Consider the following 27,866-nt stretch of genomic DNA (forward strand, 5'->3'; position numbering starts at 1 on the left):
AAACACACATCACGATCACACCACTGAAGTCATGTTTTTCATTTTTTTAATAAGCAAATCTGCAAAATCAATTAAGCATTGTTACACAGAAAAGTACAATTCGTCAATGGCTGAAACTGTTAAATACAACATTTACAAAATAATCAAAACATTACATTATGTTTAAAAAAGTACCATAAAAATTCAAAATTTAAAAAGGATCATAACACACACACAATCTATACACCATCTTTTTGGGGGGTTCAATGAATGTACAGGTGTTGGACGCACACACACACACACACACACACACACACATATATATATATATATATATATATATATATATATATATATATATATATATATAGTGTGTGTGTGTGTGTGCGTGCATGTAGCAAACACTACATCACTGTTTATCTTTCACCTGACATATTAGTTTGCTATTGAATATGCATCCCTGATATAAATTCTGTAATATTTTAAAGATACATTTTCCTGTATTTCCACATCCCGTGCTGCACAATTTCCGATTCCCGAAGTCTCCTGAGTGATGACTTTATGCCAGTGGTCCTCAACGTTTTTTTGGCCATGGGCACATTTGTGGTTTTCTCATAAGGTGGAGGGCATGCTAATTTTTCTCTGTCAATATTTAACTAATGGCTTATTCCAAAATGTGAAATAAAAAGGAAACTAAAACACAGATTTATCAAATGGCACAGAAGCAGACACGAAGAGCACAGGGCAGTAGATTGTAATGACATTGGCTCTGTCCCAGATTTTATATGGCTAATCAATGCAGCTCAAAAATAAGCTATCTCGGTATGCTTTTAAATTTGATTTGAGCTGCCAGCATTCCTGATATGATTTGATATGACTATCACGTGATTCCTCAAGAAGACGTGAACCAAAGAACGCAAGCAAGACAGCAGCCAGCTGGATTGAGCAACAGAAAAATGATACAAATCCAGGTATCTGAGCGTCAAAACACAGCTATTGAAGACATCATAAAAGGGAAGAGTGGGGGTAAGACTGACAATCTCAAAGGCATGTGTTGCTATATGTGATGGTATTCCATTACAAGTGCTTGTCCTGGCTGTCCATGGTACCTCCTCTTGACTATAGGAAGGGTTTAAAATTTCACCAAACCTAGTACTGTAGTATAATCTGTCAAATAGAATAAATAAATAATGAAAAAAAATAAAAAAATAAGGCACAATAAACGTTAACCACTGCCCGGTTTGCAGCAAAATATTGCAGCTCTGCGTCCCATAGCCTAATTATAGCTGCAGTAAAGAACAGGCTGGTGCTGCTTGCAGAACACATGCACAGCATAGTATTAGTCTGCTAAAAGAACCTCTAGAGCTGATGGGTAACAGCATTGTAGAAGTCAAGAGCAACAGGGTGCAAGGTATTTTCAATTAATGTATGTATAACAATTCTAACAACAATAACTATAATAATAACTATAACAATAATACAACGATAGAGGTGCACAGTAAACTTCGTTCATAGGGAATTCACGTAAAATGTAAAAATCTTCATTTGGCATTATTTATGTATAAGGGCCACGCACTATACAGTATTTTATAATCTTATTTACTTTGTTGATTTATTAAGTTATATTATAATACAAATTGACAGCTTTTAAATCATAAAAAAACATACAAACTTCACATTCATATATGGATTGGCAATCATCATTTTCCTGTTACCAAGACACTCCCCCTGGTGGCTGATGGATGTTATGACCGATGAAGAAGGCCATCCCCATGGCCTTCAACCATGAGGGCTCTGGCTTACACCGAGACCAGCAACGAGATGTGACATCATCACTGACATCATGTAAAAGAGAGGTTTTAACTCAGGTACCCAAGCTTGGCTCAGTTCTCTTAATCCACATTTTAAAGAAGCACCTTGGCCTAATATAGGCCATACTTAGGAACAAGAGGTTACAAAGATCTAGTCACATTCCTACAACCTAGCCCTTGATACACATACCGGTGAATAGCTCAGTAACCAGCTGCTATTTAAGAATGCTGAATACTTGAGCTACAATAACATTCAAAATGGAAACTAAAAAATAAACGCCATTAAAATTAAGCATATGGTAAGCCCTGGTGTCCAGAATGCTGTATTTTCTATATCCAGGTGAACCACAATTTGGCTACCATGTGTATTGAATTGATTCCCTTGACATTACGTTTCTTCCTCGAGTTACTGCTTGACTCAGCACAATGTACAGTAAAATGAAAACAAAGCTTGGTGTAGCCCCAGTCCATTGGGGGCTGGACAATTCTGATATCATTGTACCGAATTGAATCTGCAGGGGGCTGTCCTGGTAAAATTACTTGAAATGAATAAATACATACATTTGAACTGAGATAGATATTTACAGAGCTGTCTTTAAGCGAAGCACAAATGGAACAGCTTTACTAAATGTTTGCTCCAAGATTCAGGGTTTATGTTTTCACTTTTCAGAAGCGACTTACTAAATCTATTCCAATAATTCCCCTAATCTCAGAATTTTCATTCATAGTAAAAACTGCCGGCACTATGATCCGACACACCTGTCTCTCTCTCACACACACACACACACACAGTTAGGACTTTCCCTGAGAGGATTAGTGCTTAAGCAGTTTGAATGCAGGTTTGTAGACAGGTTTAACTGTGCACCTCTTAAGTAAAAGAAATATATATATATATTAAACAACGATGGTCTAGCTTCTCAAAGTTATATACTGCAAATTGCCATTAGCACACATCTGATCTGCAAGGCAAAAACAGCAATTACAGCACCATAGCAAATGGATTGTTAACTTTACTGGGTGCATTTTTTTCTTCCTGAAATTGTGCTTATGGTGATTTGGAGCAAATGGCTTTGGGGATCTAACCCTGTATCATTTAATGGGTTACTTGCCGGTGTTTATGTTTGATTGATTTAATTATTATTATTTTTTTTTATCTCAGACAAGAAACAAGAAACAGAAGGTCCTGATTAACCTTTCTCCAGTGCAAAGTTTGTGCCACTGTCTTTTTCTAAACTGAAAACAAAACAAAACAAAACAAAAAAAACTACACAAAATATCCCTTCAGGTAACTTGTTTTTCCAGTTAGGCCCTGTTCACAAAGCTTTAACTAATATTTTCAGGGATAAAATATAATGTGTTAGTCATTTTTAGCAATAGTTTACAACAAATGATTTTCAATAAAACTAACAAAGAATAAATATTTGTTAAAAAAAAAAAAAACTTCCTAAAGCTAGGAACGTTAGACTTGCACATTTTCTCTTATTTGTATTGAATCTCTCTTATTAGAACGTGGTGCACACTGTGTGCTGGAGTTATCAGTTAGTTACTGTGGCCCTCCCCTCCCACCAGTAAGTATTCCTTTCCGTTCGGTGTCCTGCTCTCCCCCTCAAGGCTGCTGCTGGTACTGGCTCTCAGTGGCAGTGTAGAAGTCCTCCAGCACACTCTGCTGGTACTCGAAGGTGGGCCGGTCTTCAGGTCTGTTCTTCCAGCACTTGAGCATGATCTCGTAGAGCTCCTCGGGGCAGGCTTCTGGCCGTGGCATGCGGTACCCGCGCTCCAGGGACCGGATCACCTCAGGGTTCGACATCCCTGAGAGAGGAAAAAACACCTGGCTCAGGGACTGACTGGAACAATCAAGCATAGTGAACACATGGTAAGCAGAGGTAGCAAAGAATAGCGAGTGAAAGCATGGTATTGAAAGCATGGTAGAGCATACATAAGCACTGTAAAGAATAGCGAGGTAAAGGATATTAATAAACATAGCAAGCCAGGGTAAACTATAGTAAATGCATAGTATAACCACAGGAAAAGCAGAGGAAAACTACACAAATACAGTGGCCTTTATAAGGAAATAAGGGAACCAGCAAGACAACAACACTCTGAATCAGCGAGCTAGTGTTTGTGATGTGCTGTTCTTTCCAATAACAGTTGAATGTATTTGAAAAACCCACACCCATAGAATGAATCATGTTAATATTGTAATACAGAGATATACAGCCCCTCTCGCCCCCTCCGCTCCTCCACCACCGTCAGATTAGCTGTAACCCCCCTCCGCTCCCCTGCTTCCAGAGCCCGCTCCTTCTCCACCCTTGACCCTCAGTGGTGGAACGACCTGCCCACGGATATCAGGACTGTTCAAGACACACCTGTTCAGACAGCATCTGTAAACACCACACCTCTCGACCATACTGGACTATATGGCACCCAATTGTACCAGTACTTGCATCAGCTTGTATTTGCACTGAACTGCTCCATACCTTGCAGTATTCTGCTACTGCTCTTAATTATAACTACTTCCTGTATCTTGTCTTTGACTTTATTCTTATAGGTATCCGTGTTCCCGTTTTTTGTAATTGCTCTTATTTGAAATCATTCTCATCCAGTAGTAGTACTTACTACAAACTTATATTGGATTTAATCATATAAGAAAATATTTTTAATATAAGTTAACTCTTAGTCGAACCCAATCTTACATGTAATTATTTACTGTATTCTCTATTTTTTGCTCTTATTTGATTTTTAACTTTTGCTACTGATTTTATTGTACTTTACAACTGCTCTTATCTGTAATGTGATATTCTGAACTGTGGTACTTTACAATGCGATATTTTGTAATGTGATAATTTGTACTGTGATATTTTGTAACAATTCTAAGTAGCCCTGGATAAGGGTGTCTGCTAAAAAATAAATAAATAAATTAAATTAAATGAAGTAAGTACTACATAAGCCTATGGGATTTAAAAAAAATGGAAATTAAAGATTCAAATCAATACCATTAATGAATAATATCAAAAAGTGTATTTGCATGCAGTTACTTTAACTACCATGATTGCTATCGTAATCCGCACAAGTAGAAGTTCTAAAAAGTCTATCGAGTTCTAAAAGGTCTGTTCAGAAACAGGCTTAATTCAACAACATTGGTACAAAACCAGGACGCACACTGCTACTACAAAGCTATTTGTTCCACAGTGCACTTTCACTAACACCATCCTGCAGTACACCACACTTTTTACAGTTATAAATCAAACCACAAAACATCACTGTGCAACCTTAATACTGTATAGCACAAGAAATAACCCCAATCAACCTGTCCCTAAATGATATGTGCATCCTGGGTGAAGGCTGAAGGTGCAATACTATGTAGGCTGTTGCCACTGACAGTTCATTAATGGTGATACAGCAACACTGGTGTTTAATGCATTAACTCTGTGATGTACAGACCTGGATAAGGAGTGCGTCCGTACGTGATGATTTCTGTTAGGAGGATGCCAAAGGACCAGACATCGGATTTGATCGTGAAAGAGCCGTAGTTAATGGCTTCAGGAGCTGTCCATTTGATAGGAAACTTGGCACCTGAAACATGAAAGCATTGACGTTACACAGCTGGCTCAGTCAGGAAAACTCATGTGATAGAGGACAAGATTTATTAAAGCTTAGATAACAAATACAACGTTATACATATTTTCATTACATCTTTGGCCTCGCCCTTCGAGGTACCCCTGCCCATAATTTAGTTTGCTGATAGTGGAGAGGCTGGCTGTAGGGAAGCCATGGGCAGGGGGGCAGGATAGCTGCCCTCCCCTTTAGACAAGGCCAAAAAAACTGGTGGAGGATGGGGAGGAGGAGGCAAAGTCTGACGTACAGCGGGGACGAATGGATTGAGGTAAGATATAAAGCCCTTTCTAGATGATCATTGGATGTGCTGTTTATCGAATGATGAATTAAATACTAGCCATTTGACTGACGAAACGAGTTCTGGTAAGTTGTTTTTATGGTCCAGCTCTCCTAACTTACCTTCTCTGGCTGTGTACTCGTTGTCTTCGATGATTCGGGCCAGTCCGAAGTCAGCGATCTTGCACACCAGCGACTTGGACACCAGAATATTGGCAGCTCTCAGATCCCGATGGATGTAGTTCTTCTGCTCAATATAAGCCATCCCCTCTGCAATCTGAACAGGTGCAACAGGACGTTAGGGGTCAGTGTCCTGCATGTATTTGGAAGTAGGCGGGGAGTGCTAATATTAGAAACATAAAACTGAATTCATTCTCTTCACTGTCGCATTGTTGTCTGAGCTTTCATTAGAAATAATAATCAATTGAATTTACAAAGTTTCTTTGAGAATGTTGTTCAGTATTTCTAAATGTACTCCTATTGAGTGCTTCATAGGTATGATACTGATACTTTAAGCTGCTACATCAGATAATTGTTTTCTTTACATTATTATTATTATTATTTTGAATCCTTCTTCAACCCTTATAAAAGTGTTCCATGATAAAAGCATAGACATGTGTAATAAAGCACAGTGAAAGCATGGCGAAGCATTAGGTGAGCATTGTAAAGCACAGAGAGGTATGCTAAAGCATATTAAAAAACAAACCAGAGTTTAACCATGGGAAAAGCATTTGAAAAGTGCACCAATACCATACCAAAATGCAATGGGAAACATTTATAAGGGAACAGACAACCAAACCGACACTATCAGTCATGGTTAGTGTGGGCGTGGCTGTTCTCTACAGCAACACGCTACCCAAATCAGCCCCCCCCCGGGGGCTTCAGCCTCATCTGGTAGATCTCAGTTCTATCAGTAAAGGAAATCTGAGGGCTGTTTTTTTGTAAAATGCAACTCTCTGGAGACAAAAACCTCCAATTTAAAACTACTCAACTAAATTATGAATTGAGTACTGCCGAACATGCAGTATCGTTTTTCTTTCTTGTGATCTGTCTTTTCCTGAGTTTCAATTGGCAATCCATATTGTTTCCTTATGAATTTTAAAGATACGGTATACTGGTAACATGTTCTAGTAAGTAATATGATTGATTTTGGTGATGCAGAGGGACTGTGAATACACACTGTAGTTCAATGTGCTGTGCCTAGACATTCATTTCATGTAAACCCTGTCCTCTTATCTTTTCACTGCGCAGGACCCTGTGAGAGAGAGATTCCTATCTCAAATGTTTCCGACCCTGAGAATCTCCAGTTCACAAATTGCAAACGGAAATGGGTGAAGCACCACTCTTCCAAATAACATTTGCAAACAGAAAATATGTACTGAAAATGGAGAAGATAAATTACTGGCAGCTGAGCGCTATGTTCCACATTCTTAACAGATAACGAACTTCCCCTCCTCTTTCAGCAACAGACTGAACTCAAGAATCACCTCTCTGTACAGACACTTCCCTATTTCTCTTTATACCACAGCCAAACCTGCTTAATACTGACCCTGTTAATGTCACCCACTGCTTATTATAACTGCACTGAAATGTCTGTGCTCGAATATAATGGGATGCAATCCCATTGATCAGTCCTACCACTGGTTCCCACCCCACTTAATAACACTTTGAGAAAAAAGCGTATGACTGTATGAATGTATAACCAAATAGCAAACAGGACACTGCAATGGTTACAGCTTTCTGTTTTTAATTATTACAATGTGATGTACATGCACAGTATAGTAGACTGTATAATGATAAGACAATACTATAAATAAACACTATTGTAAATGTACTTCCTAGTACTGCTCTTCAAGTTCCTCATTAAAACAGGCATCCTCATTCAACTCTGCTTAGTGTCGCCATTTTGAGTAATATTAAGATGACATGAATGAGTCTTGCTGAGGCCAGGTGTGTTTCTCATCTGACAGGCACCTTCCAGTTATCACACGACCACCAGACGCAAAAAGTTGCTCATCAGTTTCTATTTGACTACATGGAATAAACAGAGTCACCAATGTCCAAGATGAGACCCTGAAGGAGTCCAGGGAATGCCAAGGAGCGGATGGCAAGCTAAAATTGAAGTGTGACACACAGATGGGTGTGTATCCCAGTGTGTATTCTTGCAAAGTTTACTCCAGGGGCTATAATTGCTTCAAATACATTTAAAGCAGTTAGAGGAAGTCTATTTATATTAAAAAGTGAACTCCCCCCCACCCCCACCCTTATGGTAGAAACTTCAGAGAACAGGTGCTTGCTGAAGCCATTCCCTGTAAAGGCTTCACAAATCTAATCACAAAAAAGTTCTGCTTTTATAACTTCCTCTTCTCCTTTCTCATTAGGGAATAAAAAAAATGTTTTGCATACCTGTTCTTTAATTTTTATAATTAGCTTTATTTAAGCTTAAAAGCAGTCGCCATTTCAGAGAGGCACAGTTGGAACTGCATGGGCAATACAGGCTACTCTATCAACACATCACCCTAACTTACAACTTGCGATACCGATCGACAGGACTCATCACAAAGGAAAACTCACTACTAACACTGGATTCCACATAGTCCACAACGTGTTAAAACTGAGGGTGGGTTCCCCTGGTAGAGTCTTGTCTTCAGGATCATTCAATAATCTGGCAAGAGACCAGGACCTGGCATTCTAAAGGAACTGTAAGCATGTTGCTGAACCAATGAAAGGGTGTGCCTAAGTGTCATTAGTTAGCTAAACTAGCAAGGCTTTGTTAAAAAAATCGCTTTTAAAGGTAACACATTAAAGGGGCTATTCCCATAGATTACCATGATCTCTAAGAGCAGTGTGACGGAAGTGTTCACAGCATGTGAAAAAGAATTCTTGTGACGAATGTCTATGCAAAGTTTAATCTAATTTGGCAATCAGAGACCAAATGTCATGTGAAAGTAGAGAGTGAAGAAAGGTGGGAATGTATGTGCACAGGCACCTCCACTGGTGGATACATCACTACAGAATACATTTAATTTCCACTCCCACCTGGGACCTGCTGTCTAGCTGAACTAGGATTTTAAAAGTATTATGTTTGGACATGTCTAAAATAATTTGTCCAAGGGCTCTGCAATAGCAAAAGCCAGAGATTTCCCTTCATAGATTAGATCGGACTACAAAGGAGCACAGACTCCAGTGCTTCAGGCAGTGCTCTGTGTGGGTGATCTTTAGAAGAAAAGGAAGCAGACTTTGTTCCCCAGAAGCATGCAAACGGAGACCTTAGAGATGCACAAAGCACCTTAGATGTGGAGTCTGAAGCCAATATAAAGCCGAGCTCTCGTTCATGCATGCTTGCTGAACGGCTCCCCTGAAAATCACACGGTTATTTTTTTTTTTAGCAATGATTCTCACATCATAGAACTGTGTGGCCTTTAAGCCACAGCATAACTGAAGCTGAATGATCCGGCTCAACTCAGCCTCTAGAGATTTGAATATTCAAATGCAGCCTGACGCAGGACACAGGTGCTTATTGTTTTTAATGAACACTGTGTGTATTGTATCAATGCAGACTCATTTTCTTGTCAGCTTTTGTTGTTGCAGCAGATACCATGCGGCTGTGTTCTATTAAACGGAAACACAAGTGTGGTGAAACTGAAGGTCAAAGCAACATAATTAGCTATGTTTACAGGGTAGCCCCAGTGCGACTGATCTGCACTGACAGAGAAGTAAAAAGCCCTTTTAACAGTTGATGGAAAATTGAAGCAAGATCAGAGCCATCTGTGTTATGGCGTGAGGGTGTTGGGCTGTGTGTGGGTAAGTGTGCGTGGGTGTGTGTGTGTGGTTGTTCCGCTGTGTGCGTAGGGTTGTGATCCTTCTTATTGGGGCCTTTAATACTGAATGTTTTTTGTTGAAGAGACCAAAAACTCATATGTGCCACAGAGTGGACTTAGATGTGTTAATTAGCTTGGATCTATTTAATGCATCAAGATTATAGCACGAATAAAGCCATATTGCCTTAAATGGCATCAAAGCTTTGCTATAGCAGTATCTACCAGGTACTTTTATTAAGAGGGAACTACTGTACATTCTGCCCTTTGGTGATGTCTTATCTGACATTAATAGCAGAGAATCAAACACGTGATACAGATCTAAACCTAGGATTAATACACAGGTATCCTCATGGCAGCCAATAACAAAAACGATGACAACCGTGTGCAATTATTTATTGAATCCAGAGTGCAGAGTGCTGTTGTGTGATGTGATGTTGTGTTCCACCCCAGAGTTATCTTCTCTTCAGTGGATCAGCTTGACAGTGTGTGTAAAGAGCTTTGAATTCCAAACCATTCCATAACACCTATGCTACCTGAGACCAACAAAAGATCACCCCTAAAAACATGACATCCTGCCCTATTTACACAGCGCATAACAATCCATATGTCTTACCTGGGCAGAGAAATCAATCAGTTTAGGGAGCTGCACCCGGTTTCCCTCATCGCTTTTCAGGAAATCCAGCAAACTGCCTGCAGGGACATGACACAGGTTTTATACAATCGGAAAAAGCAACAAACTATAATGTAGCAAGCTTTAACAAATGTAGCAAGTTGCCCTTTTTTTTTTTTGATTTTCAGTTGCAAAAAAAAAATCAAACGTTGGTAAAAAAAAAAACATTTGCAAACTTATTTACCAAGCCATTGTTCCCATTTGCAAAATCAAACTGCTGGAGCAGCGATTCTCATTACACGACCCCATTATTCAGAGGGAAGCGAATTTTACCCCAATCCCACTTCCTTTCTCCAAGTAAACTGCCTCCAGTCTGCCAGAGCAGCATGCACTTTACCAGTCTAAAAAGCGTTTGTGATTCAGTGACTTTGTAAGCTCAACAAACATTTGGGAAAATAAAGGTGATAATACAGTATAGCCCTGTGGCATAAACGTTTAATAAACTTTCACAGTGATTTTAAGGTTTCCCATGCATTTCTCATGCTGCACCATGCATCGGGCTTGTAACCAGGAGGTCCCCGGTTCAAATCCCACCTCAGCCACTGACTCTTTGTGTGACCCTGAGCAAGTCACTTAACCTCCTTGTGCTCCGTCTTTCGGGTGAGACATAGTTGTAAGTGACTCTGCAGCTGATGCAGAGTTCACACACCCTTGTCTCTGCAAGACTCCTTGGATAAAGGCGTCTGCTAAATAAACAAATAATAATAATGCATCCTTTACAATGCTTTTAGTATTGTATGCTACACTTTTCTAAGCCTTTACTATGCTACAGCATAACGCGATAGCTCAATAAATCAAGTCAATTAGGCCCAATACCCAATGTGTACTGCTTTATGTTATTTATAAGTAAAAAATATGCTACTTTTGTCTTGCAACGTATTTTCTATGTGATGTTTAGAGATACAAAAAAAACTGCTATGTGCTATTTTCTTCCTGTTGGTCAGACTAGAGTGAGGCTTTTTCTGTATGTGGTTTACAGACTTGCTATATAAGTATCACACAATTACACAGAACGGAAGACACTAGCCAACTTGGCTGTCAAAAATCTACCCAGTAAAATTACTAAATGAAAAACAAACAAGTCAGACAAGCAGTCTTAAGTTTTGTATTATTTTATGAGTTCGAATTATTTTATCTTCTAGAAAAAAATGTGCAAATGTCAATGTCTTCAGTATTCGTGTGTATGTAAAATGCATGTTGTCTTTTTTAAGTCATACGAACTGTAATGAAAGCCGACCCTCTTTCATACATGAACCAATGTACTCTTCAAAGGAGTGATAACCCAGGCTTTAAAATTGCCCTGTATCACTGGTACCCCGTTTAGCATTCTAAACATCCATTAACTAAACTTGGTTTATCACTACATTAGGTTGTGTGCTACCACACACATATTTAGGTTAGGACCCTGTTCATTATTTGTAAAATTGGCACAGAATGTACCCAGTAGCCATAGGCACACTGACGGGTTAATACAATCAGGAAAATTTAACTTCAGCAGTTCAGTAAAAAGCAGTTGTGCAATGGTGGCCATGAACAATGAGTAACCTTGTATGACGGCAGCCATTCTTAACATATTTGTGTCTGTTTTTTTATCACCAGAATAGAAAGAAAAGAAAAACACAGAACACTTGTGTGGCCTACTATGAAGCATGTCCAAAGGCACATTTTCTGAAAGGAGAATAAAACCATTTTAAACACTTAAACCTAGCAAGAAACAACTGCTTTAAAAGTTGGAGAAGTTATGATAGGGCACAGGAACTGTGGAAGTAAATTTGTTCAGGACATTTCAGAAATAATGAATGGAAATGAGAAGTCTGTAAAGAGTTCATCCAGATTTCAATGCAATTATCTTAGCCAGACAGACGCATGCTGGAGCGATGCACCCACCTTTTTCCATGAACTCAGTGATGATGTAGATAGGCTCCTCCTTAGTGACTACCGCGTTGAGTTTCACCAGCTTGTCGTGCTGCAGCATCTTCATCAGGTTGGCCTCGTCTAGGAACGCCTCCACTGACATGGTCCCCGGCTTCATCGTCTTCACTGCTACCTTCGTGTGCTTGTTGTACGTGGCTGGAGGCAAAGGGTCAGAAGAGGAGGAGTCAGAAAGTGCAGTCAAGCCAGCGCTAGAGACCGGTCTCAAAGAACAACCTGCCTGGACCTTATATGAGAGTTCAGAGAATTATAGTAAAACTTGTAGGAGGTTCATCCTCTTATCTTAGAGACACCTTGTCTTTTCAGTGCTTCTATAAAAATAATTTACACAGGAAGTCAATGTGTGAATATAAGCTTTTTTTTCAAAGCCTGACCTACCCATCCACACCTCCCCAAACTGGCCTGCCCCCAGCCTCTTTTCCAGCTTCAGAGACTCCCTCGGGATCTCCCAGGCGTCCTTCTCCCATGGCTTCTGAGGTTTCAGGTTGATACACGCCACCGTCAGGGCCTGACACAGACCATCCCCCTGTCCTAAACACCCAAACAACACCCACAAAGATAAAGACTGCGAGTGTGACAGCTGAACAAGCCAAACAACAGAACATACACAAAACAAGAGCTCACATAAACACTAGATGGGAAACTCTAAGCATGACACAAGTACACCTTAAATTCATATGAAGAAGTGGAACACATGTAATTGAACAGATGTTTACTGCGTATGAATTCAATAAGAAATGTGTGAATTATTTATACACAATTTTATTTGCATATGACGATTTTTAAGACAGTGAACAGCACACTCCAAAGGCAGAGCGATAGTTTGCATGCAGCGTTATAAACATGTAGATAAACATCCGAGGCAACTTTTATGGTTAATAAACGAATCAGCCAGCCAATACAAGACACAGGCTCTGGAACCAGTGTGAGGTCACTGAAGAGTGTAAGTTACCCAGCTGATAGCCCTCATTTACCAGCCACAACCTTATTGAATTCATAGACAGCATCCTAGAGAGTGAACATGCATTTTTATCTGGGCTCCTAGATAGTGAATTATCAACCTGAAACATAAACGTTTGTTTTCTTTTGCTTGGTTAAAGGTAGGGAAGCTCATTAGTGTCACAGATACAAAATCTTTATTCTGTTATTACCAGTTAATATTGCGTTATTTCACAACAATGATTGCGTTATTACGAGATAATATTGCGTTATTTTACAATAACTAGATAGTTTGGGTAATTCACAGCACTCTTGTCACTATTCACTTCATTTGGTTTTAAAATGGGTGTATTTAATGATAAAGCAGTACAAAGTATTTATTGTATAGGTAAGGCACAGTCCTTGCTTCTACTTTTTTGTCTCTAGGGGTCCGGACACACAAAAGTTTGAAAACCCCTGGCCTAATCTATGTGATCATGAAATGGGCTGAATGAAAATGTGCATTAATTTACTGCAGTAACACTATTTTTTCAAAATGTTATAGAAAACTGACACCAATGCAAACACATTGTTTCACATTTAGGGAACTGGAATAGAGATACTTCACAGCTTCTCACTGTTCAGCTGCACTTCTGCACAACTGCTGCACTATGACATCTTTATCACTGATGAAAACTATCTCGGAATAATGCAATATCGTTGCAAAATCACGCAATATTATCTCGTAAGAAGAGCAATAAATATTATTTTAACTATGGCGCTAATGAGCTTAGGTATAAAGGTGTGATAAACAAATTCTAAAATCTTTTTTTTTTTTTATTAACTCTGATTAGCTCCAGGAACGTCATCACTTGTTCCTCTACTATTTTATTAAGCAGAAGATCTCTTCTTTTTTTGCTGCTGCTGCTTCCTGTTACCTAATCACTTCCTGTGCACTGGGCCAGCTTGACTAAAACAATCATGTGGTGTCTATTTAGTGGCATACCTCAGTGTTGTCTCCTTTGAGTTTATAAACCTGCTTTTCTGCTGACCTCATTTGACTATTGTATGTAGTAATGAGAATTAGATGGTCAATAAATGACCTCTGGAGGAAAATACCAGTAGGATTAATATCCAGCTGAAGGCTGGATGTGTTCACATCATTACAATGTGGATCTGCAGCTCCAAGCCCCATTCAGCTTAGTGGCAGTGCCAGTACTCACTCTTGTAGTGGTTGATGAGATCCTGTAAGGTGAGGAATGTGATTCTCGGGGAGATGTAAAAGCCTCCATTATCCAGCGTTCGGATCTTGTAATGCTTCACAGTGTCCCCAGACTGGGTGTCACTGTCTCTGACTGACAGAGAATAGCTTCCTGCCAGTGAAAAATTAAAACAAGATACAGATCAGGATAAAAACAGGACTGACACACCACTGTACTGTAACAAAGAAACTGATAAAACAGCATGGGACATCATGAGACTGGCAATATTTCAGATTTGGTTAAGAAAACACTTAGGGCGTCTAGACGGAAAGATCAAGATCATTTTGTCACACAATTACCAGTGTTGCCATTACATATGATAAAGGGAGGCAAACCTTGGACATACAGGGGATTCCTTTGAAAAAGTCACTTTCTTTAGGCACAAAAACATTCAAGCCACCTTGGCTCTTCCTAAGACTGATAAGAAAGCATCTAACAATATCTAATACATGTCTGAAACCGTCCTCTATAGATACTGCACTTCAGTGATAATTACAGGGCTCATGAAGTTTACCAGGTGATAACAGTTTCCCGAGAACTCCTTATGACATTCCCTAATCAAAAGTGTGCCATTTTTTTTGAATCCCAATGGAAGTCAACGGCAGAGAGAATGATAGGTAATGCCATTGAACTCACCTTTGGTTGTCTCGCTGTCTCGGATCATGAAGGAACCGGTTTTATTTCCAGGTGCAAGAAGCTGTCTTTCAGCGTCTTTACGGCTAACACCTTTAAAGAACCATCTGAAGGAAGTAAATATGCAGTTAGTTATTATTAAAATGATACAAATTCATAATGCATTTGAACTGCCCTTCGTTGCACCAGAGTAACCCTCTGGATCACATCGTGCCCAAGTCATTCTGTTTCAATACTTTTTTTGGCAACAAGTTTTGTGTCTGTATATATATATATATATATATATATATATATATATATACAGACGTGCTCAAATTTGTTGGTACCCCTCCACAAAAAACGAAGAATGCACAATTTTCTCTGAAATAACTTGAAAATGACAAAAGTAATTAGCATCCACCATTGTTTATTCCATATTTAATAGAAATCAGACTTTGCTTTTGATTTTTTATTCAACATAATATTGTAAATAATAAAACAAACGAAAATGGCATGGACAAAAATGATGGGACCGCTAACCTAATATTTTGTTGCACAACCTTTAGAGGCAATCACTGCAATCAAACATTTTCTGTAGCTCTCAATGAGACTTCTGCACCTGTTAACAGGTAGTTTTTTCCTGAGCAAACTGCTCCAGCTGTCTCAGGTTTGATGGGTGCCTTCTCCAGACTGCAAGTTTCAGCTCTTTCCATATATGTTCGATAGGATTCAGATCAGGACTCATAGAAGGCCACTTCAGAATAGTCCGATGTTTTGTTCTTATCCATTCTTGGGTGCTTTTAGCTGCGTGTTTTGGGTCATTATCCTGTTGGAGGACCCGTGACCTGCGACTGAGACAGAGCTTTCTGACACTGGGCAGTACGTTTCGCTCCAGAATGCCTTGAGTCTTGAGATTTAATTGTGCACTGCACAGATTCAAGGCACCCTGTGTCAGGCGCAGCAAATTAGCCCCAAAACATTACCGAGCCTCCTCCATGTTTCACTGTAGGTATGGTGTTCTTTTCTTTGGAAGCTTCATTTTTTCGTCTGTGAACATAGAGCTGATGTGACTTGCCAAAAAGCTCCAGTTTTGACTCATCTGTCCAAAGGACATTCTTCCAGAAGCATTGTGGCTTGTCAATATGCATTTTAGCAAATTCCAGTCTGGCTTTTATATGTTTTTCTGTCAAAAGTGGAGTCCTCCTGGGTCTTCTTCCATGGAGCCCACTTTCGCTCAAAAAGCGATGGATGGTGTGATCAGAAACTGACGTACCTTCACCTTGGAGTTCAGCTTGTATCTCTTTGGCAGTTATCCTTGGTTCTTTTTCTACCATTCGCACTATCCTTCTGTTCAATCTGGGGTAGATTTTCCTCTTGCGACCGCGCCCAGGGAGGTTGGCTACAGTTCCATGGACCTTAAACTTCTTAATAATATTTGCAACTGTTGTCACAGGAACATCGAGCTGCTTGGAGATGGTCTTGTAGCCTTTACCTTTCTGATCTCCTCAGACAACTCTCTCCTTTGCTTTCTCTGGTCCATGTTCAGTGTGGTGCACACAATGATACCAAACAGCACAGTGACTACTTTTCTCCATTTAAATAGGCTGAATGACTGATTACAAGATTGGAGACATGTGTGATACTAATTAAAGAAACTAATTAGTTTGAAATATCACTATAATCCAATTATTTATTATCTTTTCTAAGGGGTACCAACAAATGTGTCCAGGCCATTTTAGAATATCTTTGTAGAATAAGCAATAATTCATCTCTTTTCACAGCTTCTTTGCTTTATTCTATGACATACCAAAGGCATGCAAGTATACATGATAAAATAGCTTTTAATTTCATCACTTTTCAGGAGGAATGAAGCATTATTTCAATGAGCTGTAAGGGTACCAACAAATTTGAGCACGTCTGTATATAGATTGATTTCTTCAATGATAAGTCATATGGGGCGGAAAAGGGTCTGACGTTTTTATGTAAGGAGTAGATTAATATCAGCCATCTAATTTGCAAACGCTTCCTGTAGTCACACAGCAGATACAGTAATTACCAACAAGTCCATATATTCTTAGCACTCCTTGTGAACCCTTGACTGCACACGTTCACCACTGACACCACTAGGCTCTTGTAAAACATCTACAGGTTTAATTCCGAATGCAGGCTGTAATTAAGACAGTAACTCAAACTAGTCAGTCAGCTTCTTCTTAATTGTTCAAGATCACTCTGTTAAACTGAAACAAACCTGATCTGCAGTCCATATTATTAAACGACTGCGCTAGATTCTCTACTTGGCCACCCCTTAAACTTGCATATTGAGTGACATGGATTTGCGTTGGGGGGTAACCTGAAGTCATGATACCAAGCAGGTTGGTTGCAATATTACTTGCAATCAGTACTTTCTTTGTATGACAAGTAATATGATTAAGTGGGGTAGATAATTGAACACTGGAGTACATGCTTTGAAAACATGCCTCATTTGATCTTAATATCATGTGATCTTCATACTGTATGCTATACAAAGAATAGTATGATGATACGTATAGCTGGGTATTGTGACAGGACTTGGGTACAGTCCATTAGCAGGGGTGACACCTACTCCTCGCTCTCCAGTGAGTTGACCTTGGCACAATAGTTACTGGGAATATAGCCCTCCTGCCCAGTGATCATAGACTTGGCACTCCACCATTCCCCCGACCTGCAATACAAAGGGAAGAGTTACTTGAGCACTCTATAAAGAGCAATGTGGGTTATGCAGGGAGGCCAACCTTCCACACACAGGACAAAGGGGCAAATGAGACACATTCAATCTACTGTAATACTAAACAGGATGTCACAATGGTGGTCGGTCTTATATTGTCCACATGTTAAATAGCTGTTGCTGTGATGGGACAACAGATCAAAAAAGGGCAGTCCCACAAAAACAGAGACAACTTCCGCTGTTATGATATTTTTCTTCACATGACCTGGTTCATTAATCAACTGGGAGCTTGCTATCAGAGTAATTTCCCTCCCCATCACTCGTGCTTTTCTCAGAATTCAGACTACAGTATTGGCAGGATGCTTCTGTTTAGCAGTCACTCTCAGCCTTGTTGCATGTTTTCACTGTGTTACTAAAACCGGAGGTGGAGAAGCAGTGATATGACTGTTGTAAAATGTGTTTTACAACATTGGAGGCAGCAACAGTACTGTGCTGAGAATGCAATAAAAGGGTTACCGGTTAAGAATTGACTCAATCATTGTTGCCAGTTGCCAGTAGCGCCAGTTGCCATGGTCACTTTTACAAACACGTCTTTGCATCTTGCTTCGGCATATCTAACGTTACGTTCCTTGTAGCTCAGATCTCTGATGCAGTGAATATTAATACTGACATTGTCTGGGCAACATTTTTGCAGCTAAGTATTATTGGTAAGGGAAACGTTGAGAAACAACCAGCATCATCAGAAAGGGTGAAAGTGTCAAATGATTCCACTGTGGAGGAGTGTGGCCCTTTTGAAAGAGTACACTTACTGACTGTAGTGTCTCATTTGAACAGTTACACAACCACCAAAAAAAAAAAGTTGTGGTAAGAAAAGGAAGTGCATGTTTGCATTTCATTCCTGAGGTGGTGTGACGTGGTTTACAGTTCTGGTTTGTGCTCGCTCTTAAATCTGATGACTACTCCCCAGGGCTTCATTTGTACTGTATTGCACCAGATCTCAAATCTGGTACTTTTATGTCTGACAGGCAAGAATTCTATAGTTTGCTAATGATGAACCGTAAGAGAAAAAAAGCTCTTATTTTCTTCTTGCAAAAAACACGCTTTCTTTTTCCTTGAATTGAATGATGAAAGTTTACTGTAACAATATATTTTAAGAAGTACACCCCAGAAATTTCCCCAGAAATTACACCCCAGACGCTGACAGCACTCTTAGCTACAACAGTGTCGTCGCTCCTGTTCATCTGATTAGTCAGCCTGCCACTGGTACTTTTAACACATGGCTGTGAAGACTATAGTATGGCAATGAGTCTTGACCTGCCAAACTCAAACCACAAAACTCACAGGGAAAAGGCCATTAAATGCAATACGCTCAGTAAGTCAATTAAATCAACCACACACAGCACAGTCCCTGTATAAGGAATTCTGTGCTGTGTAATAAATAAATATATATATCACTGACTGACCCATCGTCAGATAGTAATATCCGATTTCAAACCCAACAGACAGAAATCCTCCAAGAGACAAAAAGCAGTACTCACTTTTGTAAGACTTTTAATTTCTCTCCCTTCTTAAAACTCAGGTCCCCATCATGTATGCCTTCATAGTCGTACAGTGTGATGACCACCTCTTCAGGACCTGAGGAACAAGAGAAAGAAGACCCATTTCCAGGTGGAATAGTTCCTTCTTGACAAGCGGTACCCTAATGGTAGGCAAAGGTGAGACCATGCCTAGCATTGTCAATGGTAAAAAGATTGGAACTTGTGTTCCAATGGTATAGAATAAAATACCATTTAACAATAATGGCTAGACCAGCAAATTGTATGGTATTGCATGTACTAAATAGCATTTTATTTAATAGCAAGCATTGAGAGCAGTAATTTACAGTTAATTCATGAAGCAGTTTAAGTGTTAGTATCATAATTCTTCCATGTAGTCACACATTTACTGTCACACAACTACAGTGTATTTGAAAAACTGTTTTTATTATTAGTAGTACAGTACAAGTCAGGGTAAAGTTGAGAATTGAGAATGAGCTGAAAAAAGTGTGAGATTTTTGACTCACGATGGCACCCGCCACTTCCTATCAGCTTCCCCTTTTTATCAGCTAGACGTTTTGAAATACATATTTTGCCAAAACAGATGTTTTCATTCTGCTAACAGGACGGCTGTCCAAATCACAAACGAGATCACAGCAAACTTGCACATACTGTGTGAGGGTCAGTATCTCGCGAAGGCATTCTGTGATAATACACTGTTGATATAAGCCATGTAAAAGAGCAGGGACGTATCTCTGTATAAGATAAACAAACTGCACATGATACGTCAATGGCCAGGAATGCACTGAGGGGTTTAGTCATGCGTGTGGACTGTCTAAATAAAAACATTTTATTTTGACTTAGCTTGGATTTACTTTTTTATGCTGTTACTGTATGCAGCCTGGTTCTTCAGTGTGCTGTCTTTAATGTTCTGCCTATTTATGTAAAGAAGTAAATTAGCAGACGATAACAGATGGGGTTTGTGTTTTGGACAGCACATTTTACCCAGCCTCGCCATCCTACTGCTTTTCAATAAGGACCTGGACATTTTCTCTATCTGGCTTTCTACCATGCTGCAATTGCGGTCATCTGTGGTAAAGGCCGACACACTGACTATATGGACACTGGTGTGAGTAGCCATACATAGGTGAAGAAGCCAAATCTGGATAGCAATACAAAGTAACAAGCAACAAACACATGAAGGATGTGGGAGTGAGAGGGTAGTAAAAATCAAACCAGCTATATAACAAGCCTTGAATGCCAATTTAAACCACAAACACATGTTTGCTAGGAGTTGTGCCACCTGCCCCCATCGTATTCAAACTACCTGTAGGAACTGATACCACAGCTTGATACATGGCCTTCAAAACAACTTGACTGTATCTTTGTCTCCTGTTTTACATAAATGAGCCCAGAAAAAAAAAAAAAAACATTCAGTATCTTCTTTTAGTGTATTCATGTAGGAATGTAAATTCATACATAGCAGAACCAGTTTCTAACTAAAATGGAACGCCTTCTTACTGTATATGGTTAGGGAGGTGAAGTGACATCCTCTCATGTTCCAGTAGGGAAACAGATGTGGGCTAAATGAATGATAAAACTCTGCTGATCCTTCACTAACCTCTTAAACTTTAACCACTGTCTGTTCATAACAGTGCAACAGCCACATCCGATAAGATACAAGGGTTGCTACACTGCATGTCTAGTGAATAAGAAACAAAGTCAAGTAGACAAACATTTTGGCCAGTCCTTTTTCAGTGTGCGTTTAGTGGAGTGTTTTGAGTGTTATGGATGTACTGTGTGTCAGCAAAACTTACCATCTGTTGTACATGGCAGATTTGATGAGCTGTTTCTGTTCTATTAAAAAAAGAGAAAAGAACCATTACAATTGGACTTGTTTTACTAGCAAACCTTTCTTATTTCATTTGGGTGTTATGAATCTATTGTCTGTGCATGTAGCCAAGCTGAATTGTAATGTCAGTGCAGTCCTGTCGTGTTAGTCACTGTGATCGTTCATCAGGTGTTAGTAAAAAAGAGAATTTTATGAACGTGGCAATTATATTACATCTTCAGTTGTACACTGTTAAAATCTCAAATCTCAAATCATAATGTCCAGTTCAATCAATGTATTAACTGTCCACAGAGTAACACTTATTTAAAGTGAACTAACTTATTCTTTTTTTTTTTTTTTTTTAAATAAATTTAGTCGTCGCCAATTATTTTTACCCCGGTTTTTCACCCCAATTTAGCATGCCCAATTATTATCTGTATCCCCGGCTCACCGCTCGCAACCCCCCCGCCGACTCAGGAAACGGAGGCTGGAACACGCGTCCTCCGAAACGTGCTCCTTCCAAGCCGTCATTTTTCGCACTGCAGATCCACAGCAACGCCACCAGACCTATAGTGCCAGAGGACAACACAGATCTGGCGGCTCTGCTGCAGAGCCACAGGCGCCCTATCGGCCACAGGGGTCGCTGATGCGCGGTGAGCCGTGGATTCCACTGCTGACCTAAGCCCTCCCTACCCGGGCAGCGCTCAGCCAATTGTGCGCCGCCCCCTAGGAACTCTCGGTCACGGTCAGCTGTGACATAGCCTGGATTCGAACCTGCGATCTCCAGGCTATAGGGCACATCCTGCAAGAAGCACCTTTACTGGATGCGCCACTCGGGAGCCCATGAACTAACTTATTCAGTGATGTCTTAATGAAGAATGAATGCTATATAAAAAAACTACCACATTACCTAAATAAGATGCGATCAACACTCATTGAAACCATGTGCTTCAGTCCTCATTTTTAAAGAAGTGGTTATCGCGCTTATTATTTAGGCAGTGCCTTATTTCAGTTTAGTGGGATGAATGTTTAAACTTATGGATGACATGTCTCCATATTAGCTTTGTTCATTGCATGAAGTTCTCAAAGGTAGTTTTCAAGCTACCAAAATCCCAAACCCTGTGGCATTAACGAAATTCTGGCTGGCCTCACCAAAACCTGCTTTGCATAATGAAAAAGCTATTCACTTCCTTGTTGCTGCTGTTCACATGGCTCTTTCTTAAAAGTCAAGTTAATTTTCCAGTCAACTGCAATTGCAACGTGCTTCTATTTATAGAACAGCAGATAATTTAAGAATACGTAAAATCCGTTTCTTATAACATATGGAAGACCTTAAAACTAAATGGCAGATTTTCGGAATACGTCCAAACAAAGATACCAAACTCTGTCTCATAATGCTTCTGTAAAAGAAGTACAGGTTTAGCTCATCCATAAATGTTAACACTTATCCTAAAACCTGAGTCTCGTGGACCCACCTGTAGACAATGAAAACAACACTTCAGTCAGTGGATACTGGCTTTGAAGGTCTTTGCAAAGCTCAATGAAAGAGATCATTTTCTGAATACGGCACAAAATGCATGAAATGTGAATTATTTGTTTGTGATGCATTTTTACCAATTCAGATTTTCAGCTGAATGACATAAAATGATTAAAGCCCCTCGGTGATTGCTGTTGCTGACAGACGGAGAGCCCAGAAGATGCAGCACATTACCCTCCCTCTCCCTCATCAACTCATCCCTCCCCCCCACCCCCACCCCTGCGTCCCTACTCCCAGATTCCTACTTACAGTCTTAATACCAGACGTGGGATCTTTCACATAATGAGCTTGTTGGGATTTACGTACTGAATCTGTTTTCATGACCTTCTCATTGCCAGGCGCATTCTCCTCCTTTGATTTTGCACACCCCATCGTCCTGCAAAATAAAACAAGCCAAAAGATTAAGCCCATTGAAAAGATCCTTGTAGTTGAGATCGAGGGATGTGCAGGAACCAATGTCTCATTGTCAGTCAGGGTGACACTGATTATATTTTGAACATTAAAACATCTTGAAAATGTACTTTCTTTCTGTGTGGACAGACAACAGTCTTGAAGCTACAGTATCCTAGCCAAGACTATTCTAAAGACATTTACAAGAGAATCAGCTAAAAACAAACTTCAATAAAAAACTAAATACCAACACATACTGCAAACATGTATGCAGCTATTATTATTACTAATTCTAAAAGAAGAAGGAAAGGCATTCTAGGTGGTTTCTAGGTGGTATATAATGTTACCAATATTATTCTAGAAGCTATCCACCCAACCCAAACAATGCACATTTAAACCACATGATTACTATTCACAATCACGTTTTCAAATTGTGATGATCGTGTGAACAGGGTATTAGCAGCTTTACATACCAGTCTTTGTATGTATTTTTTTTTTTTTACTGGAGCAGAAAACTACCAAGTCTCAAAAAACATACTCAACATACATATGAAATATAAGCTCCAATGGCAGTCTAATGATAGATACACACATGCATGGCATGTCTATTGACTGTTTATTAACATGTAACTACACTTCAGCAAAGGGTTAACTGCACATTAATTAAAAACGTATTTATGACACTCAAAATAATGCGCAACCATATATTGTGTATTGAAGTGTATTGTATTGTGTATTGAGCAAAAACGCACACAGATTTAGCATCGTGCCCATCAACTATCACTTAATAGAGAGGAAGAAATACAACACAATATAAACCCTGTAAGAGTATGTTTTGTGATGAAATATTGCTGATTTGAGGGTTAAGCTCTTAACATGCTATTTTGTTTCCTGTGTGGTAACATAAGTTGGTATGACATTTAAGTTTATTTAAAAACAGAGTTTTTTTTCCTAATTTAAGAAAATTATAATAAATGTTCCTTTCATTATTGTATCCCGCCAAACTCCGCAATCACTAACAACTCAACCAATAAAAAGTAAAAACTGTCATAAATCCAGTGCTGCCGTGACTGTTACACTGAACCTCAACCTTCTAATGCAGATTATACTGAACTTACGTGACATGAGAAGCCACTTGTAAATTTAGTCATCTCTGTTGTTTGCGTTTTAACTTTTATAACGCTGAAGAAAACACATAGAGAGGAGGCTCATAATCACACAATAACTGCACCTGTACCAGAAAGGCTCAAACTATATCTATCAAATCAGTTTATCAGAACATAGCAAAATGCAATCCGAAACATCTATAGAAGGCTATGCATTATGAAAGTTTTCTGAAGATTTGATACAAAAAGACAAACAAATGGATGGACGGACGAACAAGATCTGTGGATAATAGTCCCTATTTTTTGACCCTATTAAGCACCATAGAAAAAAAAACCCGGCTCAGCTAAATTGCCATTGCGCTGACTCTATGACAGTAAGGGTGTGCAGTGTGGGGTGTGAGTGGCTCCTGTTGTGTGGGAACAGGAGTTCAGAGCTCCACAGCACAGACCATTCAGACACTCGGATCTTCCTAATTGCATTGCTTGCATATTTTTTAAAACCTTTTTTTTTTTTTTAAGCTTGCAGGCACCACAAAAAATTTAATGTGTTGTGTTGTATTGCAAGTTTAGCACTGAGGCTGGGGAACTTAGATAACTCATTTTGAGATTGTTTAGTTCTCTTTTGAGGTTCAGATGTGTTTAGGTTGAAAGATATCATGTATTGCAGGCCATGGTTTTAGTAGAAGAACATACTGTATCTCAGAAATATATGTGGAATAAGCCCAGTTATCATGTCCAGTACCCTAGAAACCATGTTATTTTTTTTAGGATTTTAGGTTTGAGACATCATTTAAATGAGTGTGAGTGTGAGTGTGCGTGTGAAGCGTTTAGTGAAGGCAAAGGCCCAGCCTAAACAACAGTGTTTATGTCCAGAGTTATTTTGTTTGAACTGTTTATGTTGGGCCTCGTGTTTCTTTGTGTTCGTTCTGTTTTGTGTTAAATAAAAGTGCACAAAGCGCTTAAACTGCAGCGTGTGTCTCTGGGTCTGCTTTCCTGCCACTGACCAGCCTTGACTGAACATTGTGTCTAGATTACAGTAGATGAAACAACTTCAAGATAATAAAAACCACACAGAGGACACAGATCATTTAATTTGAGCTATCTCTCAATGAAAAGGTCAGGCCTGCTCTTCTGAGTGGAGACTGCACTAACCGTCTGCAGTTTTGAGTGGAGTCACAGTGTTTTTCCTACACCTCTCTCGCTCTTTGAAGTGCTGAAAGAGTAAAATGGGAGTGACTCTGACAGTAAATGAAATTAATTTAACGAGGCTGACACTTTCAAAACAAATGAGTCACATTTTATTAAATGTGCAAAGTTTTAGCAACGCTTATTGTCACTTGTGATGAACAGAAACAACCACAAATGATAAATGCACAGTAGAATGTATCGGACCTTCTCAGTCCAGCGTGACCAGGAAATGAGCTGATGATCAAACAGTGGAACTTGCAGCTCACTCCACCTCCCTTATAAAAGTCTCTCATGGTAGTTTTGCACAGTAATTGTGTAGTTGTACTATGCTTCTGCCGTGGTTATACAAAGCATTTACCATAAATTACCCCGGTTTGATATGTTTATCATTATGCTTTAGCATACCTTGCTGGTCTTTGCAATGCTTACCTATGCTTTACCATGCTTTCCATATGCTTTATTATAGTGTGCTGTGCTTTTACTGTGGTAAACCTTTATAAGGACTTTAACTGTACTTACTGGCTGAGGTGGCAGGAACAAGGTGCTTGTTTTATAGCTCGAGTGGACAACATTTTTCAAAAAAGAATTTCCACAAAATAAAATATTTTTAGTGTTTAGAAAGTGTGGCTGATTCTGGCTGTAAGAAGTACTCATTTTTTTGCATCAGCATTTTAGGATGCTTTAACCCAGTCCCAGAATGATAGAACCAGTCAAAGCCCGGTTAAATAAATATACAAAACAATAAAGAACAGAAACACAGCACTATATATACCAGCATAAAAAAACTAAACAAAAGACAATACAGGTTAAGAGTGTTTGAAAGTGTGTATTCACTGCAGAGAGTATTGCAAGGAAGCAGAAATGAAACTTCATTCGAGGTCAAAATGAAACTTAGTTAATTATAATTCTTTGGTAAAAGGTATTAGCAAGGACAGCACTGTGTCATGTCTACCACTCTCCAGTCTAAATCAAGCAAGACTGATCTTGAACGTCATTAAAAATAGATATATAAATCAGACTACATTATAAAGTTGTAAAAAAAAGTATTTCTAATAACTAGAAAAATTTGGAAACGGTATTGTATTAGACAGCTGGTCCTTGAACCTGCCCTTTATATGCCAACAGACAAAACCACCCCACATACTGCATGGTTCATGTTGTCTTCATTTTGAGACAATGCCAGAATTCTCATTAGTTTAGCCTGAAGCTGCTACATACTGTATACAATAAAAACGTATGTCAAATATTTGACTTATTTTCCGGTTAATGTAATAAGGGATAAACTAATAAATGTTTCCCTGTATTTGTCTGTATTAATCCTGCACCGATTTTTGAATTAAACTTGTTGAATTGGATCCCAAAATGTTAATTATAGACATATTGGGCACTAGTCACAAAACTTCAAGGGCTGTTTCAAGGAACGCTTTCTCAAACCCCTTTTTATTAAAGCTTGCCGTTCATGAAAAAGATTAATGACAATGTGCAATTGTTAAGATTCTGGGGTTTGGGGAACGTGCAGTGGCAGTCAGAAACAGGGGCCTCACTTAAGGGAGCTCTCAAGGACAGAATGGTACGCTGACTATCGGTACCTCCAAAGGGTTAAACACGCGTCAGCAATGTTTTATCGGGTTGGACGAAACAGGAATACAGCAAGGGAAAGTGAGCTCTATAAAGGTGCCTCTGTCTATCACTTCCTCATTTACAATCAGTACATAATCAAATAGCATTCCATAATAAAAAGTACAGGACACCAAAAAGACGATATACAGCCAAGTCTGTACCCCCTAACTACCAGCGCCCCTTCATTTATAGCGACTTTTAAAATGTAGCAAGTAACAAACAACGTTATCTTAGTTTTTGCCACTTTTTAAGTGCTTTATTAATGCGTAAAACCATTAATTAGGCACACTTAAGCGTTTGTCGCCTGCTGTAGAATACAGTACAGTATATTACAGAAAAAGGCGTAAACTATATACTGTATCTAATCACTCTAGACATAAGGATGGAATAAGATTTATCAAAAGACTTAACCCGCTAACAACATTACACCACGTTTCAGTAAAGTATAATACTAACCCACTGTCGTTTTTTAATAATACTGTTATAATACTGTTATAATTATTTTGTAAAGAAATCTAATAAATATATAGCGTTTGTTAAGCAAACAAAGGTAAGTTGTTGCTTCCTCTTTTCTCTCGCATAGGATACTCTACTGAACAGAATAAAATATACTTTGAAACCAGATCACAACACATACTAACTTTTTTTTTTTTTTTTTTTTAATTATTATAATTGTGTAATTGTTATATGCTAATTTCTGTTTATGTACCTTCGGGGCTGAAGGCTGTTTCCTATAATACACTATACTGTAGCGTTACCTGCAAGTAACGGCTCTTTAATTTATATTAGCATCCTGTCAATAGAAGAAAAGCGCAACACTTACCTTTTTTAAAGTAATAGAACTCAGGCACTTGTAAACACAGACAAATCCGAGCAAGGTGCGTGCGATAAATGTTCTCATATAAAAGTAAACATTTCCATTCTTTAATTATAAAACACAGCTAAAAGCAAGCGACCGACGATGTCAGCTACAGTCATGCATAAGGAAGTCCAACTAAGAAAATGGCAAATTGGGTAACGCTTCAGGCTTGACTGAAACTCAGTCGGCACCGCCCTGTT

The 27,866-nt window shown here is 39.1% G+C and overlaps 1 protein-coding gene across 2 annotated transcripts; it reads right to left on the reverse strand.

Annotated features, from left to right (window-relative positions):
* Positions 1–29: 29 nt before the first annotated feature.
* On the reverse strand, positions 30–27,796 carry LOC117963906 (tyrosine-protein kinase HCK-like). 2 transcript variants are annotated; one of them, XM_034905583.2, is made up of 13 exons: positions 27,631–27,796; positions 22,810–22,879; positions 20,953–20,992; positions 19,139–19,235; positions 17,499–17,597; positions 14,921–15,024; positions 14,246–14,395; positions 12,483–12,635; positions 12,060–12,242; positions 10,116–10,192; positions 5,805–5,958; positions 5,232–5,363; positions 30–3,599 (listed from the first exon to the last, which is right to left on the reverse strand). In XM_034905583.2, exons 2-13 carry the CDS (start codon positions 22,873–22,875, stop codon positions 3,397–3,399), a joined length of 1,458 nt encoding a protein of 485 aa, XP_034761474.1. In that variant the 5' UTR covers positions 22,876–22,879; positions 27,631–27,796; the 3' UTR covers positions 30–3,396. The 2 variants fall into 2 exon arrangements, with proteins under 2 accessions (XP_034761474.1, XP_034761473.1); XM_034905582.2 differs by having other exon boundaries at positions 22,753–22,879.
* Between the last annotated feature and the right edge of the window lie 70 nt (positions 27,797–27,866).

This window comes from Acipenser ruthenus, chromosome 18, assembly GCF_902713425.1.
Source record: "Acipenser ruthenus chromosome 18, fAciRut3.2 maternal haplotype, whole genome shotgun sequence".
NCBI lineage: Eukaryota > Metazoa > Chordata > Actinopteri > Acipenseriformes > Acipenseridae > Acipenser > Acipenser ruthenus.